At 54.6% G+C, this 19,488-nt stretch overlaps 2 protein-coding genes across 3 annotated transcripts; one reads left to right on the forward strand and one right to left on the reverse strand.

Annotated features, from left to right (window-relative positions):
• Positions 1 to 2,552: 2,552 nt before the first annotated feature.
• B3galt6 (beta-1,3-galactosyltransferase 6) lies at positions 2,553 to 8,101 on the reverse strand. The gene is made up of 2 exons (XM_074081625.1): positions 4,361 to 8,101; positions 2,553 to 3,292 (listed from the first exon to the last, which is right to left on the reverse strand). Exon 1 carries the CDS (start codon positions 7,884 to 7,886, stop codon positions 6,915 to 6,917), a length of 972 nt encoding a protein of 323 aa, XP_073937726.1. The 5' UTR covers positions 7,887 to 8,101; the 3' UTR covers positions 2,553 to 3,292; positions 4,361 to 6,914.
• Positions 8,102 to 8,163: 62 nt separating this feature from the next.
• Sdf4 (stromal cell derived factor 4) lies at positions 8,164 to 18,898 on the forward strand. Of its 2 annotated transcripts, none has more exons than XM_074081624.1 (7): positions 8,164 to 8,309; positions 10,839 to 11,310; positions 12,713 to 12,843; positions 13,552 to 13,665; positions 16,495 to 16,653; positions 16,878 to 17,053; positions 18,518 to 18,898. In XM_074081624.1, exons 2-7 carry the CDS (start codon positions 11,006 to 11,008, stop codon positions 18,692 to 18,694), a joined length of 1,062 nt encoding a protein of 353 aa, XP_073937725.1. In that variant the 5' UTR covers positions 8,164 to 8,309; positions 10,839 to 11,005; the 3' UTR covers positions 18,695 to 18,898. The 2 variants fall into 2 exon arrangements, with proteins under 2 accessions (XP_073937725.1, XP_020011325.1); XM_020155736.2 differs by having other exon boundaries at positions 8,165 to 8,309; positions 12,713 to 12,849.
• Positions 18,899 to 19,488: the final 590 nt, after the last annotated feature.

A 19,488-nucleotide genomic window follows, 5' to 3' on the forward strand; every position in this document is an offset into this window, starting at 1 on the left:
CCCCTGGAATGTACTGTCTCCAGCTGAGCCCCAGTGACTGGGAGTAAGGGAGTGGGCATCTGGGGTGGGGTGGGTGGCTGTAGCAGAGGGTCCAGGCCCCAGGTCCAGACCAACCATGCACCCAGCCCAGAAGACACAGGCAATTCAGGCCTTCTGCCTGACCTAGCTGTACCATATGATTTTCTATGCCTTGCTTGGGCCATGGTGTCCCGGAGGTGTGTGGAAGATACCTGTCATGTCCATCCAGCCTGAGCATGGTGCACAGTGGGAGGCCTGAGTTGCTAGTGCAGGAGGGGGCTGGCTGGGGATCCCATGAGTGGGGAGAGTCCAGGGGAAGGTGACTCTCCTGCCTGTATGCTTCCATTTTAGAGCTGGGTTCTGGGGTGGCCCAAGTGTCTGACCATTTTTCAGGCCTTGGCTAGGGCCAGAGTCAGAGCAGCCAGTACTGTGCTGGATGGCCTCTGTTTGACCCCTGACCCCAAGCTCTACTCTGGAGCAGCGGGAAGTGCTGGCTGGCCTTGCTGACCCCTCCACTAGGCTGACTTCCCAGAACCTTGGTCTGACCCTGTCTCCTGCCAGCCTGAGGCTGGGGGCCAGTGGGAGCCACTGCTGGGGGTTTCTGGCAGTCCTCAGAGGCCATGCTCAACATGGGGGCATTCCTTCTGGCCTCCATGCTTATACCATCCCTCAGGGTGGGGTGTCTGTTCTTGGGCCACAGCCTGGCTGAACCTGACTAGCTTCTCCTGGTAGTGAGGCCCACCCTGCTGCTGGATTGTGCTTCAGGGTCCAGTCAGAGCCTGTCCTCCTGGTGTCCTTGGTGCATTGACTTGGGCTTGAGCTCAAACAGGAATGTGGGCCTCCTATCCAGAGCGGCTGGAGAGTCCTCTCAGGGTACATCAGGGGGCAGGAGTGGAGAGAAATGGACAGGTCTAGGGGCTCCTGACCATGGGTGGGGAGGATGGGTCACAGCCTGGAACTAATCTCTCAGGTATAGATGGCTTTCCTAGTACCAGTCCCCAACTCCATTTTCCCTGTGCTCCCTCTGGGGCTTTGATGTGCAGAAGAAGCCTGCTCGTGTTGGCCTGGATTCTAGGGGACCCTAGAATGAGCCCTGGAGTGAAGCTAGACAGGCTGGCTCTTTGAGGGGTCTGCTCCCCTTGGCCTGCCTATCCTCTGCCTGGCCTTCTGGGGGATGTTCAGTATATCATCCATGAACCTCAGACCCAGACCATACATCCTGACTCAAGTCCCCTGGGTGGAGGACCAAAAGTGACCTGCATCTGTGGAACCCTATGGGGGCCGCTCTTCTCCCAAGTCTGTGTACTTGGGTGCCCATGTTGATGACTATCTGTGTAGGTGATGTCAGGAACCTATGGCTGTGTCCTGGTTTGTCCCCATGCAGTTACCCCTGAGTGTGTGTATGTCCGTGTGGGTGGTGCCTGGGGTGGCTCTCTGAGTTTCCAGGGGTCTTCTCTCTGGGGGCACGTATTGCTTCAAAGAACCAGAACCACCAAACAGAGCAAGCACAGGGTGAGTGTCCAGGTAACTAGAGCCCTCGGCTGGCCAATCATTGGGCTCAGAAGTGTCTGTGTTCATGGTCCTTGGTGTCAGGGAGACCCAACAGCGTTAGTCCTGCTGAACAGAGTCCACTGGTGAGCGCAGAGTAGGGATATGTTGCTATTCAGGCCCTTGAGCTGTTTCACCATAATGGCTACCCTAGCATTTGGGGCTGCCTGGGTGGGGAAGCTGGGTGAAGGGGTCAAGGGAGAAGGGATACTCACCCCAGCAAGGGACTCTTGGCACCCTGTCCTGGGGAGAAGGTCCCTGGGTGGCAGCATGGAACTTTGTCATCTTGTCCACAGACTACTGGCCTCAGATGGGGTGAAGAAACCCTGGTAGGCTGAAGCCAAGAGCAGAACACAGGGCACTGTGTATAAGGGCCATTGCTCACTGATTGGACTTGGCCAGTCTGCCCTTGGGCTCCCAGTTCAGTCCTCTGTGTGCTCTGTGACTTTAGGGCCCTGTCTCTTGGCAGGACCTCTCCACAAGGGGCCTCTCGTAGCCCATGGTCTCCTGCAGCATGGTCCTTGCCACTGGGTCTAGGTGGGCTGGGAAGCACATCCAGGTGTATGAAACCCCAACCTTACCTGTACCATCTGCTGCCATCAGCATGTCTGCCTTTCTGTGTCTGATGGTTGTTTGCGTGGGACTAGACCTGAGAGCATGGGGACAAAGGGTCTTTGTTTGGGAGGATTTGGGACACAGCCCCTGCTCTGGGGCAGTGACTCACGGGTTCCTTGGAATGATAACATCAGTTTTGCAACAACGAACATGTCATACATGTGGCCCAGCCTGGCAAGTCTCCTTCCTCATCTGCACCCACAGCTTTGAGACTGCCCTTTCTAGGACCTGGGGGTATAAGGGGGCAGCCAGGACAGAAGTGAACAGGAAGCCAGGTGTTGTAGGTTGAGCACATCCCATTTTTGGGGTGAAGCATCTCCACAAGCAGCCACTTAATCCCCCTAAGCCCGAGCCACCTCCTGGCCCCGCTGGACCCCTCCCCACCAGCCCATGCCAGCCCAGAGGGCTGTGGGAATCTCTTCTCCAGGCCTGTCCCTGCCCTTGTCCCAGTCACATCCCTCAGGAGCAACATACACAGAGGCCTGACTGTGAGGCACTTCCAGACAGTTGTGTGTGATTCTTTCTGGGACTGGCAGGGCTGTAGCAGGCCCGTGAGGATGCAACTGGAGGTGGTGACACAGTGACGCTTCTGTCACCACCTGCAGGGACTTGAGCTGGTGTTCGCCATCCATCACTCCCTTTCGGGATCAGAGGTGGGTGGCTGGAGGAGTGGGGGACCCTGCGGGGGAGGCCAGGCCTGCAGAGACCCACAGACGCCACTGGAGGGAGGGGCCATGGCTTGGGTTTCCTCCTCCTTGGGTCACTGGGCTGGCATCAGACCTTGGGTTAGTGGGGAGGTGAAGCTGGACACAGGCCCTGGTTGGGCTGCTGTTCCATCAGGCCTGGCCTCAGAGGGGCAGTTGCTGCCTGCAGTGTTTACTGTAGGGGATGAAGCTAACTGGTGTCTAGGCTCCCACGGCCACACTCCACAGCCCCTGGTTTCTCCCCATCCCAGAGTAGCATCTAGGTCAGCTGAGCTGAGATGGGGCTATGCAGTGTTGCTGGAGAGTCCTGGCATTGGCTTCCTTTGTGCTCCAGCCATAGGGACAGTGATGAGGCCACACTTCAGGTCTTGCTGATGGCCACACCCAGTGGACAGGCCTGTGGCTGCCTAGGAAGTAAGACATGGGAAAAGTCCAGGTGGGTCAGGCCTTCTGGATGCTTCAGCATCTCACCTTCACCTCCCCAAGATCCCCTTGGCTACAACCACCTCTACCCAAACCCGGGAGAGGAAGGGATGAGGTAGCTTCCCGGGAGACCCATTGGAGGGACTGCAGGACATGACTGGCAGTGAGCAGGCCCAGGATGGGATGGGGGCCCAAGAGGGGTTCTGTGTCAGCATGGCAGGTGTTGTGGCTGGGGTGAGGGAAGCCGAGAGGAAGAGAGGCAGAGGTTGGTGGGGGTAGAGCTGAGGGTGGGGCCTGAAGGGGCCTAGGCCAGCAACTCCAGAGGCAAGGGGTTGTGGCCAGAGGCTGGAGGATGGGTGGGGGACCCAGGATACAGGACTTCCAGGGCTCAAAGATCTTAGAACAAGAGACCCCACGGAGGCTGTGTTGTGTCCCCTGAAGAGCCCTGTGCTTGCCTGAGGACACCAAACATGGCCAGGCCTGGGAGCAACAGACATGTAAGCCTCTCACCTGTTCCCTGTCTGTGAGAAAGAGATCAGCACACCCCAGAGTGTATTAATGAGGAGGGACAGAGCCATGCTCCTCCTGAGGCCCTGGAACCTAAGAGCAAGTTAAGTTAAACTTAACTGAGAAATTGCTTTCACTGGGCTGTGTGCCTGGGGTCTCTGTTCCTTTGGGGGTTCTGATCTAGGCACCAGGGCCCTGTCTGTGGTCAACTGTTCCCTAGGCTTCAAGTTGTGTGGCTGGAGCCAGTGACTCCTGCCTGCTCACAATGTGGGTAGGTGGGGCCACAGGAGCACTGTGGCCCCTATTAGACCCTGGCCTGGAAAGTCAACCAGGGAGCGTGGCAGGGTCTGGGTAACCTAGGCAGTAGAAGTATGGACCAGGTGGGAAGGAAGAACTGGGGGACTGGGCAGCTCAGGGGGAGGGCAGTGCTGCAGGCTGGACAGACGAAGGCCTGTCCCTGGAACAGCCCGTCTGCTGAGCCCCGGAGTGGGAGGTGGGAGGTGGGAAATGGGAGGCGAAGGCTGGGCCCTGTCACCACATGGTACCTTTGGGAAGGACAGGTTCCTGGGAACAAAGCACTATAGTTCAGGCAGCTTAAGCCACAGGTCGCAGTTCTGGAAGCCAGAAGACTGTAATCCAGGGAGACCCTCTGGTGGTGCCACCATCCAGTGTTCATTGGCTTGTGGAGGCACCCTGCTCCCAGCCACCACGTCTGTCTTCCTTTCCTGTAAAGACCCAATCCCACAACCACAAACACCCCGTTTCTAAGTAAGGTTCTCTTCACAGGTGCTGAGGGATAAGGACTCGAACTTGGTTCTCCGGGGTACATCCCAGTCCCTCACAGGAGCCTTGGGAAGCAAGACAACAGCAAGCAGGGCCCACAGATGAGGTAGGGACAGAGACCTGAGCTTATGCCCATCAGGCGTCCAGGGCTCTCACCAGGCTGGATGGTTCTTCTCTCCCACCAGGCTTTGCTACCAATTTCACCTCACTGGGCTATTTTGAGAAGGCTGAGGGTTGGGTAGGAACCCTGGAGGACCCAGACTCAGGCAGTACTCTGTATGCAGGGACTGCCACCAAGGTCCAAGAATTGGAGTGGACTTTGAGAGCCTCCATGCCAGCCTCAGGGGGCAAAAGATCAGGGTTCCCTGGGAGGAGGAAGGCAAGGAAGAGGAAGGCTTTTGAGGGGTGCCATCCTCTGGCCCCATGAGAGGTCCTGAGGTGGGTCAGAGCCCACTGCTTTCAGCTTGGGTACACACCTTGCCTTGCTCTTTGCAGGCCTGTGCGTCTTGTTATGGCACTATGCTCGCTCCAGGCCTGACACCACGTCCCCCATTCAGTGTCATCCAGGGACCTCAGGGCCAGTTAGGAGAGACACCAATCTGGCCTGAGAAACACATTGTGTTCTCACAATTCCCAGTTCCCTGTGGAGATGGGGCCGGTGGCCCAACATCCTTGTCTCGAGATCCTGCTACCTTCTGGGCTTACACAGCCTGGGCTGGCCCTAGAGTGACGCCCTGTGGGTAGCAATAGAAAAGGCGGCAGAGAGGAAGGGTGTGGCTGGCATTCTAGCAGGGAGACAGCAGGACGAGCCTGGGGTGTCCGAAAGAAACATGAAAGCGCTGAGGCAGAAGCCAGCAGAAGGCAGTCCGGGCTCTGTGAAGTCCATAGTCCGTGGTCTATCCACTGACTCCAAGACCACAGAGAGCAGGTGGCTGCAGGTGGCTGAGGGCCAGCCACTCCATGGAGGGCCAAATTTTAGCTGAGAGGTGTCCCCTGAATCCTGACACCATGTTGACAGAAGTTTCCAGTTTTGTAGGTCAAAACCACTTGCATGTTGGCACTTCCAGCGGCCCATTTGAATCCCAAAGCTCACAAGACCTGATGAAGATGTTCACTGGGCTGGGGGCAAGCCTTCTAGATTTTTAAACTGTAGGTTAAATGTTTTCCCTGAACAGAGCTGGAGGGTGAGGCCAGCGTAGGGTCACCCACTTGTCCTGGAGCCATCTCATTCCACTTGTGCAAAAACCACAGCGTACACTTTTCACGTTAAATTGGAGGGAGGCGGGGGAGAGAAATGTGTTAACTGTATTAAGGTTTGTGTGGTTGGGTGCCGGCTGGAGAATCCTGTTTTCTTAAGACAGAATCTGGGAAGTCTCGTCAACACTCCAAGGGTTTGGATTCCTGGAACTCAGGCTGTCTGAGCAACAGGGAATCTCGTGGAGGCCTTAAAAGGAAAGTCTGTTCAGAAAGAGACAAAGGGACTGACTTATGTGTAAACTTAAAAGAGAAATGGACAGTTTAAAAATTCCTCCATGTTTAAACACACCGGGGTTGGCCACTCAAGTTGTTGACAGATTAACACACAAACTCCAAGTTCTGATAAAAATCTTTTCTTAAATAATTAAAAAAATATTGAGACCCGCACACTTCCAACTCAAAACTTACCTATACAAATATTTATAAATAATTCACAGGCAAACTAAGTTACATTTACCACAAAGTCACTCCATGATACAAAAAGACCATCAAAAGTAGTTCATGTGCCACCAACTCAAATCTTACCACATATGTGACAAAGAATACTGACAAGACACAGAAGAATGTAACTTATCCAAAGGATACAGTAATTTTGGCTTACGCCTTTTGGATGACACAGGTGAGTTGAACACTCTTCCTACACATCAGTTTGTGCTGCACAGCTCTATGCAGCGTGTCCTAAGTATCAGTGAGCCCCATAATGCCGGTGGGGAGGAGGCTGGGGAGTTGCAGGTCCGGCATAAGTTCCTGTCACCCTCATGTTCGGTGGCACTCCCTAGCTAGGCTCATGCTCACTGACAGGATAACGTTGGACTAGCATCCTCTAGGGGGTCTCCAAATCCACAGCCAGATGCCCTTGGTCGACCTTAGGATGGCTACTGTATGCAACAGAAGCAGCGATGGGGTGGGACCTGGGTGCTGCTGGCTGCTGCTAGGCATCAGCCCCAAAGCCCTGCCGTTCACGGATAAACCAGGTTCCCTTGGAAGACCACCGAGCTCTGAGAGACAACTGGCCAGGACCTGACAGCTTGGCGCATGGTGGTGGTGGGGTGGTGAGGCTCAGGGAATACCCTCCTTGCGCTGGCAGCACTGTGAGGGCGGTGCTGACCAGTCATAGACGTAGGAGAGGCGCAGCTGCACCTCACGCTTGCACAGCCGGCCTTCGTGCAGCAATGTCTGTTGCTTCTCCAGCATGTCTTCCGGACTCTGCTTGTGCGTCACCAAGTACTGGTTGCTGCAACCGCGCGACTTGTACTCGGTGTCGAAGCGTGGGTCGTGCTCACGCTGCACGTCCACGGGCGCCAGCCAGGCGCCAAGCGACACGTCCTCGCTGTGCCACGCGCGTAAGTACTCGCGGCTGAGGTGCAGGTAGTGCACCAGGTCAGCGGAGAGCACGTAGCCGCCGCCCAGGGCGTAGGGCAGGTAGTGGTCACAGAGCTGCCAGGCCGCCTCGCGCCAGCGGCCCCCGGGCTTGACACGGCCGCGCCCAGAGAAAAAGCCCCAGTAGAGGCGGTGGCGGCGCGCAGGGTCGCGCGCACGCAGGTCGGCCCGCAGCGCATCCAGCCGCACGAACGAGTCGTCGTCCGCCTTGAGCACAAACTCGAAGGCCAGGTGCTCGTCCAGCCAGGACAACATGGCCAGCACCTTCGCAGTGAGGTTCTCGTAGGCGTCGCGCAGCGTGGGCAGCAGCAGGAGGTCCCCGTGCTGCACCTGCTCGCGCTCCAGTGTGCGCCGCTCCTCGGAGCCCAGGCCACCCGTGCCCACGACGAAGCGCGCCCACACGTCGCCGGGGCCGCCGCGCCTCCCCGCTGCCAGCCACGTGCTGCGCACTGCACTGCGGCGTTCAGTAGCGCGGGGTGCGCTGACCACCAGCACGGCCAAGAAGGCCGTGGCTCGGGGCTGGACGGCGGCGGCGGGCGTGGCGCCGTCGGACACGCAGCGCGCCAGGTACAACAACGTGGCGCCACAGAGCGCGAGGCCGCCCAGCCCTAGCACTGCCCGGCGCCGCCACGCACGCCGCAGCAGCTTCATGGCGCGGGCGGGCAGCAGGCAGGCGCGTGCGCGCGGCGGCCTTCTCCGGGGCGCAGGCCCCAGACTGCAGGCCGCGCTCTGCGCAGCAGTGGGAGGAACTCCAAGGCGGCGACTCCCGGGGTGCTCGGAATCCCGCGATCTGGCAAGCAGCGGCGGCGGGAAGGGCTGAGCCCGGGACGGCTGTCACGTGACCTCGCGTGCCTTTCTCATTGGCCGTCTCCAGGCAGTCGCTTTAGCCGCTTCCGCCCGAAGGAAAGATGACCGTGGCGGCGTCAGCACTGGAGCCCGCGCCCATTTGGGCAGTTCTCGGCCAGCTTGCCCACCCCTTCCCGGAAGAAAGATGGCGGCTGCCTGAGCCGAGGTGCGCTGGCTGCGTCGCGGATGCTCCGCTGCGCTCTCCGAACCCGGCGCGGTAGGAGGCCGGTGAGTGAGGGCCTCGCCGGCCGCCGCAGGACCCAGCCCGCGGTCCCTGCGGCTGTACCGCGAGGGGCGAGTCCAGAGGCCGAGGCGTCGGGCACCTTGAACTGGGCCAGGTCCGCGGGTCCTGCCACCCGATCTGAACCTGATCTAACCCCGCCCCGCGTCCGGCGCGCCCCCGCCCCCGAACCCGGGGTCGTCCAGCCGGAACTCTCGGTGCCGCGGGAAACTGAGGCCCGGGAAGTCCCGACTGGTGTCGGAACCTCGGACTGCTGGACTGTCTTCTCTGCCTCGGTAGAATGTGCGCCATAATAATCCCTAGTAGTAGGATTTGGAGAGTCCGAGCTGTAAGACCCTAGATGTTTGGCTCCGACCAGGTGGCAGTTCTCCTTGACACTATTACTGCTGTTCCTAAAGCAGCAGGATTTTATTTTGTTTTATTTATATAATTAGTGGTGCCGAGGATCGAATGCTAGTCAAACAAATGCCTTAGCGCTGTGCATCACTCCCAGGCCCCCAACAGAGCTGTTTTTAACCACAAGAAGTGTTGCACCAGAACTGAAACCCAAGGATGGCAGAGAAATAAAGGGGTCCTCCCGATCCACGGGGGATCTGAGATCTGCGTACATTGTTTTTTCCTATATATATGTCTACGGCAAAGTTTAACTTATAAATTAGGCCCAGGCAGAGATCAAAATAGTAACTAATAATAAAATAGATCAATTGCAGTGACATTCTGTGATAAAAGTTACTTGTGATCCCTCTCCAGAGTCAAGACACGTATTAATATTTTGGGATTGTGGTTAACAGCAGGTAAGGGAGTACCACCCTTTTGTGAGGATTTATTGACTACTGTAGAACTGATGCATCTAGGGGCTGTGACAAAACCCAAGTCCCCACTCCCTGAAATCCTGACCTGGTGGGACAGGCAGAGGCGAAGGAAAAGAGCAGTTGTCCAACTTGGTCAGCCACATAGTTGCTTCCACAATACAATAAATGACCACTGTAAGCTGGAGGTGGGGTAGCTCAGTACTAGCCTAGCATGTGTGAGGCCCTGGGTTCCATCACCAGCACCACAAAAAAAAAAAAGGCCCCTTCAAAACTACTGTGAACTGAGGAGAGGAAGTTTCACTTGATGGATTCCTGATATTTGTCGTTATTTTGGGTTGCTGTTTATGTAAAACATTGCATGAGTAACTCTTCCCCATAATTCATCAAGATAAGTAGAGTCGAGAACTGACTGTTCTTATAAGGAGCAAAGTACACTCTGTTTGCACATAGCATGTATTTTTATGAAGGTGGTGAGTGGAATTAACATCAGGAGGAAGTTGTCTTGTTTACCAAGTAAGTGCTTCCCTGACCAGGACAGCAGACATGAGAGTCACACGTCAGCAGAAAGGAGAGAGCTGTTGGCAGTGCCAAGAACATCAAACATGAGTACGTGTTTCAGGGTTCCCCTCTTTGGGTGACCCCAGGCTCCATCAGCTCTTGGTATCTGGGCCCACCTTAAGGGCAGCCCTACAAAGCATCATCTTGTGCCTTGGAGTGTCACTTCTACTGTTTAATGTTCCTGGAAACAGCATTTGCTGAGCAAATGTCTGCTGTACACTGACAGCCTGGCAGTGCCAGGGTGCAGAAGCTGAGTAAGATGAGGTCCTTGCTGTGCAGAACAGGAGACAGCTACATCTGGAGGCCCAGCAGGTATTTGCCAGGAAGACAGATTGGGGAAGGAATAAAAGTGCCGTCCATGTGCCAAGACAGACTTCTTGGACACTTTAGCATTCCTGGTGCTCCTCAGTGAATGTGAGCATGGACATGTGTGTTGGTGCACACGCAAGAGTAGATGTGTGTACCCACACACATTCATGTACAGGGTTATTAGGATGGGATAGTGTGTGGGGCTGGTGCCTGCTTGGTGGGTGTAAGTGTTTGCTGGTGACCAGCCCTGTTAGAGATGTCAGTGCTGTGCACCGAGGGCCCCCAGTCTATATAAAAACTCTGGGAGGGAGGTGGGGAACCTCCTGATTCTAAGAAACTGGGGCCAAGAAGGTTTGGTGACTTAGCCAAGGTCCCAGAGCTCACACATGCTCAAGTTGGGAATCTGTCAAGTGAGTGACCACAGCCCTACTATGGTGAGTGTCATGACATGGGAAGGGCAGAGTCAGACTTACTGTGCTGGCAGGCTGTACTATGGGCATGAGGAACAGGTTAGTTCCTGGGGGTAGTAACAACTTTGAGCAGGGGCTAGAAACCTAGTGTTTGTGAAAAACGGAAACAGCACCATGTGTGGTGTTTTGGCTTGGTTTAGTAGTTTGAGAAAGGATCTCACCGTGTAGCCCAGGCTGGCCCAGAACTCACAGTACTCCTGCCCCCCTCCCAAGTGCTGGGATTACAGGCTGTATCACCACACTGTGCTTCATGTGTGGTCTTCATCCTATAAATCAAACTTCTGTTTCATGTAAAATGAACATGTTTAATGAAGTATTTGCTGGGTTCCACTAAATGTTGGGTCTCTGTGTTTTTTGTTTTTTGTAGACTGTTATCTACTTGTTGGGGTCTGGAGCCTGGCATTTGCATTCAGCTTTCTCTCGGAGGCACCTGGGGTTCGGGTTTGAGTTGTGATCTCCCTTCCTTCCCTGAGGCGCCCTGTCCCCACCTCCTGGCCCACATCTTGCAGGCATTCTGCAGTCTGACTGACAGTGATGGCATCCAGGCAGGGTCCCCTCTGTGGCCTGGCTGCACGTGGTCTCTGGCTCCTTGGCCTCATCCTTCTGATGGATGTGTCTGCACGACCAGCTAATCACTCATCCATTCGGGAGAGAACAGCCAACAGGGAGGAGAATGAGATCGTACCCCCAGACCACCTGAACGGGGTGAAGTTGGAGATGGATGGACACCTCAACAAGGACTTCCACCAGGAGGTCTTCCTGGGGAAGGACATGGACGGATTTGATGAGGATGCAGAGCCACGAAGGAGCCGGAGGAAGCTGATGGTCATCTTCTCCAAGTAGGTGCCCCATGTGCCAGCTGAGGGGCACCCACGTTTGTTTGCCTGTGAGGTCCAGTCCAGCTGCAGTGTGGTAGGAGACAAGGGGTTCACTTCAGGACATGCTGTGGGGGAAGCTGCTGCAAATCTCTGCTCAGGTGTGCAGTGTTTCAGCTGAGGGCCCAGCTGGCATCCCAGAGCCATTCCTCTGGGTAGGCAGAGCTTGGAAATCCAGAGCTGGGCTGCCCCACTGTGCCTCAAGCCTCACAGCCGGGAGAGCTCAGGACAGACCCCCACCCCACTGCACTGCCTGGGGGCTTGTTCAACTGAAAGGGCTGGGGTTGGATCTGCTATAGTGAAAGACACAGTTGGATGTGGAAGTGGTCCTTTAGGCTGCAATGATGCTTAGAGGCCAAGAGCTACCTGGGGAAAGGCCTGACAGTCAATGAGGTCAAGAGAGCCGGTGAGGGATACTTGGGCTCCTTCTAATGTCCCCTACATGTCGTGTGTTTGGGGATTCTTATAATCTGTCTTGGAGTTCTGGGGTCTCTGTCCCTGAAGTTTTGGTCTCTTCCCTCTTGGATACAACATTAGTCCCCAAAACATCTTTGCCCTGAATGCTATAACTTCTTGTATGTGAAGGTGTTTGTATGGTTACCTGAAGCACGTAAAATGTCATGACCATAATCTGGGGCTGGAGATGTGGCTCAAGTTTTAGAGTACCCGCCTAGCATGTGCAAGGACCTGGATTCAATCCACCCCCCCCCTCTAAAAAAAGCCAGATGTGGTGGCTCACATCTGTAATCCCAACTATTTGGACAGCAGAGATCCAGAGGATCATGGTTCAAGGCCAGCCTGGGCAAACAAAGTTTGTGAGACCCCTTTCAACCAATGGCTGGGTGTGGTGGTACATGCCACTCATTGTGGGACAGCACAAATAGGATCATGGTCCATGCTGGCCTGGCTATAGATTGAGATCCTAGCTCAAAGGTAACCAGTGGCTCAAGTGGTAGAGCATCTGCCTAGCAAGTGCAAGGCACCCTGGGTTCAATCCCCAGTACTGCAAAAACAAAAAAAAGAACAAAGGAAAAAAGACCATGATCTGGAAGGTATGTTGGGTGATGTTTGTGCCTCAAGGGTGAGGGAAGAGGGTCCATCTGGTTCTGCTGATATACTCTGTCACCAGGTAACAGCTCTTGACCCAACCATCCTCCTCTCGACCATATCAACAGCCCCTGGTGTTGCCTAGCAAGCCCCCAGTCCCCTGGTTTTCCACATCACTGCTGGGTGGAGCAATGTTGTCGTTTGTGGCAGGTTTGCAGCTGCCTATGGAGTCCCTGGGGCCAGTAGCATCAATCCGTTTCTGTTGAGGGTCCCAGGGTCTTATCTGGTGCTTGCCCACCATCTGCCTGCCTGCCTGCAGGGTGGATGTAAACACCGACCAGAGGATCAGCGCCAAGGAGATGCAGCGCTGGATCATGGAGAAGACAGCTGAACACTTCCAAGAGGCTGTTAGGGAGAATAAACTACATTTCCGGGCTGTGGACCCTGATGGTGACGGTATAGTGGGCCCACATGGCTGAGCCAGGGCAGGTGGTACAGTGGGTAGGGACAGGGAGCATGCCCCAACCTTGACAAGTGGGACCTAGCAGACAAGGGACTAGAGCTCTAGGCCAAGGGACTGGAGAATGAAGGTTAGAGTTGGAGGCTGGAGGCAGGCAGAGGCATGAACTGATCTCAGTCAGAGTGGTGTTTGTTGAAGATGTAGGACACACAGAGCAGGTAGCTAATGTGCAGGCACTTTACCACTTGGGCCACTCCACCAGCCCTGTGACCCAAGTATTTTAAACTGAAAGTAGCATTAGCTCCACATGCCTGTAATCCCAGCATTTAGAGGCTGAGGCAGGAGGCCAGCATGGGAAGACCTCCATCGCAAAAAAAACAAACCAAAGAAAACACTAGCTTAGAAGTTTGGAGTGCATTCCTTGTGCTCTTGGCCCTTTCCACCCTATGTGCTACCAGTCTCTGCCTCTCTTGGCCCCAAGAGATAGAGGCCCCAGCTGGTTCTGCAGGTGAGGAATTGGGTTCGAGGTTCTGCCTAGAACCAGGGTCTGGGTGCTGGCTACTCCACCCCTGATCGCTGCCCTGGAAGGCTGTGTAGAGCTGGTGGTTTGCATCCTCTGTCCTGCAGCTGCCAGTTGCCCAAGGATTTGTAGCAGATGTCCTAACATAACTGTCTTTTTTCACTACCTTCTCTTTTAGGTCACGTGTCCTGGGATGAATATAAAGTGAAGTTTTTGGCGAGCAAAGGCCACAATGAGAAGGAGGTTGCTGATGCCATCAGGAACCATGAGGAGCTCAAAGTGGATGAGGAAAGTTAGTGATGGGTCACCCCGATGCCAGGTTGCTGTGCTGGGGTGGGCTGGGCTGGGCTGGCTTAGAGTTGGAGAGATACTGGGTGCATGGTTCTGCTCAGGATGCCAGGCCAACCTTGCTGGGCTAGGGCCTTGGGGACCAAGCTTGTTGGACTGTCAGGAGGTGTGAATGCCTCCCTGTACAGGTGTGTACATACATACATACGTCAGGACAGCATGGGTGGATGTTGGCCATCAGAAGGGAAGTGGGAGCTCCCTGAGGGTTTGGTATGCGATTGGTGAGTGGCTGACTGGCTGCCCTTTGGGGCATGGTCCATTGGGGCCACCACCTTCAAGAGCGAATTGTATACATCATGGTCTTAAGGAGAAATCTGAGGCTGTAAAGCAAAGGATGAAACTCTGCCCTGGCTTGGTGCTTTACTTTGGAGGTCAGCAGGATCTGGACCCAGGAGGGTGAGGTTCCCAGTAGAGGGAGCAGCCTGTGTCAAGCTTCTGAGGCAACAGGGCAGGGAGAGGAGGAGGGCCTGGCAGAGATGTCTTAAGAGGCAGCAGTGGGCAGTGCCCAGGACCCTCTGAAATGATCCCCACCTCTCTCTGGTGGGGAGTTGGGGGCAGGCTTCACCTGTTGGTTCCAACTCAGGGCCCTTCTCCTCTGCGGTGGCCCCCAGTCATACCTGGTGATTTACTCACAGCCCTTGTCTGGTTCAAGGCCCGCGGTGTCCTGTTCCCCCATCTGTCACTTGTGGGCTATCATCCCACTGCTGTCCCCAAGGACTGGTCACATTGTATGGTGGTTGTTCCTGGCAGGAACAGGTGCATATCTGGCACCTGTGCTCTTTTGCCTATTCCATCCATCTGGCCAGCTGACCGCAGTTGGAGAAGTAGCACCTCAGTCCTTCCTGACAGCGCCATGGCCCTGTAAACCTCCAGTTAATCATCTCCTACTGCTTGCAATGCTAGTATTTTACCTCTGCCCACAAATCGTACATCATTCTTTTGTTGCAGAATGCTCGTCTGCTTCCTCATTCTGTTTGGTGTTTCCATCACTTATCCTGTGTGTCCTGCTGCCTTCTGAAGGTGACCTTGGTCCTGGGGCTCTTGTCCTTTTGTGAGGCTCCCATGTACCATTCCACTCATTGGTGATTTTGGAGCTACCTTTTGTGACACCTAGGAGCTTGGTGCCCTTGTGCCTGTTCTTATCTGAAATTCCTTTTGGATCTAGTCAGTTTCTGGCTATTTTACTTGTGTGTCCTGTCAGAACAGGTCTTCCTGGACCTGGAGCCTCAGAGCTTCACCATGAAGCTCTGTCCACCCTCAGGACCCAGAGGAAGTGTATTTACAATTCACTCTGTGTTCTGAGGTCTCTGTGCCCCAAGGTAACAGTCCCTGCTCAGCCGCCTGTGACCTTCCTGTGAAGGTCTGTGGGTGACCGCCTGTGGGTTGATCTTTTTGACCTCAGAACACTGCAGGGCCCTTGTTTGGTTGTTCAGGCGAAGGATCTGAGTAGCTGCTGGGGGCCTGGGAGGGCTGTGTGTGTATCTCCTCCTGTGTAGCTCCTGAATGACACCCTTGGCACACAGTGTGAGTTCTGGGGGGAGTCTCCTCTGAATCCCTCTCTAGTCTCTGACAGCCATATCGCTCTGACCCCTCTGGTCATTGTGTGACTGACTTCGCTGTTGGGATTTTCCTTATAGGGTCACAGGTTTTTAGGCCTCACCTGGATCTAGAAGGGCTCATCTCCAGATCTGTAACAGCTGTGCCTCCAAGATTCTCCTTCCAAACAAGGGCCTGCTCAGAGGCTGAGGGGCAGGTGTGTCTTTCAGATGTGGGGAGTTGGAAAGTGGAGTTTCCCTTCAGATCTTAGCACAGCTGTGCTGGCCAGCAACTGTGAGAATCCTGTGCTATCTTCTGAAATGATCCTGACTAAAGCAAGGGCTTGGAGATGGCCTTACCCAACATGTCTGCCTGTTCTGATTGGGGCTTGAGATGGACTGTCTCTCTGTCCCTGGAGCAGGTGGGAATGGAGCAGTGTGTGACCTCCAAGCCCCATTGCTCTCTCTCCTTCCTTTAAATGAATATGTCGTTTAAGTTAGGTTGCCACAGGGTAGTCTATTGACTAGAAGACACAAAGGGCCATCTGGTGACAGAGGTTGATTGGGTTTGTGGAGGGGCCACTGGAGCTAGGACTTGGCCGTCTGACAGAGTCAGGACCCTGGGGTGAAGCCTCATGATGGCTGTGCTTTGTCAGGGCTTCTGGGGCTAAATGACCTGCTTTTTGGCAGAGGCCTGTGCACCAGGACTTGGTCACTGACTACAGTGAGTCCCAGGATGGGTGAGGATGGCACTTTTCTGCCCTGGGAACATGGAGGATATCAGGGGATGCTCCAGAGACCAAGGGCCATGTACCAGAGTTGTGCTTGGCCTGGATGGGAGGGTCTGTGGGAAGTTCTGCTTGCCGCTTCAGTCATTTCTAGAAACTGGGTTTTCTACAGCGCTGCGTCCTGCGTGTGCTACTGCACGTGGAAGTAGAGAGGAACGAAAGTGATGCCTTTGTTCCTATAGCTGTTACTGGTGAGTCAGCCTGGCAGTGAAGTTTCCATTTCTGCCAAAGAACAAACAGCTCGGAGTGTGCTGGGAAGATGGGGGGCCCAGGCAGAGTCTGGGAGGATCTGTTGCCTCCCCAGGGCCAGGCTGTCCTGGATCAGCCAGCTCTTTGACGTTGAGCCCAGCATGTCCTATCTGCTGGTCTTTCAAGTTCCCTCTGGGAACCGTCTGGATGTGCCCACCCATGTCCCACATGTTCAGGTGCTCATGGACGTACCTCTCTTAGCACAGGAAGTCCTTGAGAATCTCAAAGACCGCTGGTATCAGGCCGATAATCCCCCTGCAGACCTGCTGCTGACTGAGGATGAGTTCCTGTCATTCCTTCACCCTGAGCACAGTCGGGGCATGCTCAAGTTCATGGTCAAGGAGATTGTCCGGGACTTAGGTAAGACCTGTCCCCCACTGGCATGTCCATCCCTGCAGTGTTCCAGGACTGGAGGCAACCAATGGCTGGGAGTGCTGTACCTCCCGGGTGGGCAGTGACCTCCCTGCCCAGAGGCCAGGGTGGGCAGCCAGGTTCTGCTGAGGTTTGTGCTAAAGCCCAGACAACACCTGCAGCACAATGCATTTGGCATCTGATGTAAGGTCCCCTCAACTCCATGTCCACAGACCAGGATGGTGACAAGCAGCTCTCTCTGCCTGAGTTCATCTCCCTACCTGTGGGCACTGTGGAGAACCAGCAGGGCCAGGACATTGATGACAATTGGGTAAAAGACAGGAAAAAAGAGTTTGAGGAACTGATTGACTCGAACCATGATGGGATCGTGACCATGGAGGAGCTGGAGGTGAGTGGGTGCACTAGAGGGATGTAGGTGTGTCCTGTGCATGGCTGAAGCTTGGGCTGAGACCACAGCAGTGACCCCAAGGAAAAGGGACTATCTGCAAGATGGGCCTGACCCAAGAAGTCTGGCCTAGTAGCCATGGGTCTGGGTGAGAGGGTCACTGAAGCACCTCCTCTGGTGTCTGGCTGTGTGGCTCCCAGGAGTCCCCAGGCCACCATGGGTGTCAGTGCTAATGTTCAGATAGCTTGGAGAGTCAGGAAGGCCTCTCGACACCCCGTCCCCTATCAGTTGGCCACTCGGGTCTGGGAACAGTTCCCAGCCTGCTCCCTATGTGGCAGCACCCTCCGTGAGAGGTATTGGGGATTTTTTTTTTTTTTTTTTTTTTTTTTTCATTTTAGTGCTGGGGGTGGAACCCAGGGCCTCACACATGCTAGGCAGTGACAAATGCTCTGCCCTGTGTCAGGGGACTTTTTATTTTTTTTGGCACTGGGGTTTGAGCTCAGGGCTTTGGGTTTGCCAGACAGGCACTTGATCCATGCCTCAGCCCTTTGTGCTTTAGTTATTTTTCAAATAGGGTCTTGCCTTTATGCCCAGGCCAGCCTGCACCTTGATCCTTCCTTTACGCTTCCCATATAGCTGGGATTATAGACACTCACCACTCAGATGCTTTTATTGGTTGAGATGGGGTCTTGTGGACAACCTCCATCCCCTCCCCTTCCACCTCCCCAGCCTCAAACTTTGATTCTCCCAACTCTGAGTAGCTAGTATTAAAGGTGCTAAGGGATTCTTTATCGCTGTTTTTTTTTTTTTTGTTTTTGTTTTTATAAAACTAGAAGGGAAAGCACACATTAGACCCAGTTCCAAAGTGACCCCTGGGCTGATGCCCAAGTGTCTGAGCTCTGGGCACAGGGCTCTCTGCAGATAAGAACTGCCTTCTTGGCTGGTATCACTGGTGTCCTTGTAGGGCCTCTTGGGCTTGTTTTTCCCACTGCTGAATGAGCCATTTGGTTTTATACACAGTCTGTCGACTCTGTTGATAGCATAACAGGGCATGGCTAGGATTTAGGGATCTTGTCAGCCCCAGGTCTTAATGGCCACCTGGACCCTCCCTGCCCAGTAGCTGAGTCAGTCTCTGCGCTGTGTGTCCTCCTGCAGCCTTAGGTGGGCGTTCCAGGGGTCCTGGCTTTTCCACCCATGTCTCTCCGTCCATCATTATGTTCTGGAGGTTCTGGAATGTTCCAGAATATGCCACATCACTGTCCTGCAGCCCATGGGGCATTTTAAACAAGGAATTGTTTTTATGGGCAGTTACAGCAGTAAAGCCTGGATGCCTCCCCCTGAGGCAGAAAGTGCTGCTGTTCACCTTGACCCAATGCCTGTGGCAGTCTCATGGCCATGTTTCCAAGTATGGGGACAAGCTGGCCTGGACTGCACAGAATTTCTGTATTTGTGGGGTTCCTGCCACAGAACTACATGGACCCTATGAATGAGTACAACGCCCTCAACGAGGCCAAGCAGATGATCGCCATCGCCGATGAGAATCAAAACCACCACCTGGAGCCTGAGGAGATCCTCAAGTACAGTGAGTTCTTCACGGGCAGCAAGTTGATGGACTATGCCCGCAACGTGCACGAGGAGTTCTGAGCGCCCTGGGCCTGGCCTCCTCAACCCTCCACACACCTCAAGCATCCAACCTCTAGTGAGGGCCACAGTTGACTGGGGGAGCTGCCACCGTGGGCCCCCAATACTGTCCTGGAACCTTTCTCCTCCTGCTGCCTTGTGACCACACACTGGCTCAGCTCACGGCCACAGTGTGGCCCAGGTTTATTAAAGATGTGCTTAATAGGTCGTGTGTCCCCCTGTACAACGTGTCTGAGGCAGGCAGCCCTCCCCACCCCAGTTGCTGGGCTCAGCTGCGTGTGCTTTGCTAAATCTCTTTCCTCCTGTCCCTTGATTGCTACATCTTGCTTCTGAGAACTGCTCAGAGTTGATCTGCTGAGGGCGCTGACCACATCAGGGCCCAGAGCTCTGGGCTGGGCCCCTCCGTGGGCTCACCACCCCGTGGGAAATAATGCAACTCCTGCTATTTCCTTGAAAACTGAAAGATTAAGACAAAACTAGAACTTGCTTTGCTGGAAGTGAGCAGCCCAGCAGTTCAGGGGAGGAACCACCTCCTTCTTGGGTAGGGGCCCACAGGCTATTGCGGTGGGGTCCTCCCTAAGCTCCTCAGAACTACACAGGATCCCAGACTGCTGTCTGAGAAAATGAAGATATTTGTTGTCACAAAAATCATTAATTTAAAATAGAGTTGCCTTTTTCTCGCAGCTTCTTTTTTTTTGGTGAAAAACAAAAACAGTTGGGAACTTTGTGGCTGGGTTGTTTCCACTAGAAGCTTTTGAGGTGGGCGACCTGGTTAACAGAAGGGTTTGGAGCTCATG

This window comes from Castor canadensis, chromosome 7, assembly GCF_047511655.1.
Source record: "Castor canadensis chromosome 7, mCasCan1.hap1v2, whole genome shotgun sequence".
Lineage (NCBI taxonomy): Eukaryota > Metazoa > Chordata > Mammalia > Rodentia > Castoridae > Castor > Castor canadensis.

Bases quoted from the DNA above. Each gene is read 5' to 3' on its own strand.
- B3galt6 (XM_074081625.1), bottom strand. From the start codon at position 7,886: ATGAAGCTGCTGCGGCGTGCGTGGCGGCGCCGGGCAGTGCTAGGGCTG.
- Sdf4 (XM_020155736.2), top strand. From the start codon at position 11,006: ATGGCATCCAGGCAGGGTCCCCTCTGTGGCCTGGCTGCACGTGGTCTC. The intron at 12,850-13,551 runs GTATAGTGGGCC...CTTCTCTTTTAG, and splicing joins TGTGGACCCTGATGGTGACG to GTCACGTGTCCTGGGATGAA. The intron at 13,666-16,494 runs GTTAGTGATGGG...TACCTCTCTTAG, and splicing joins GCTCAAAGTGGATGAGGAAA to CACAGGAAGTCCTTGAGAAT.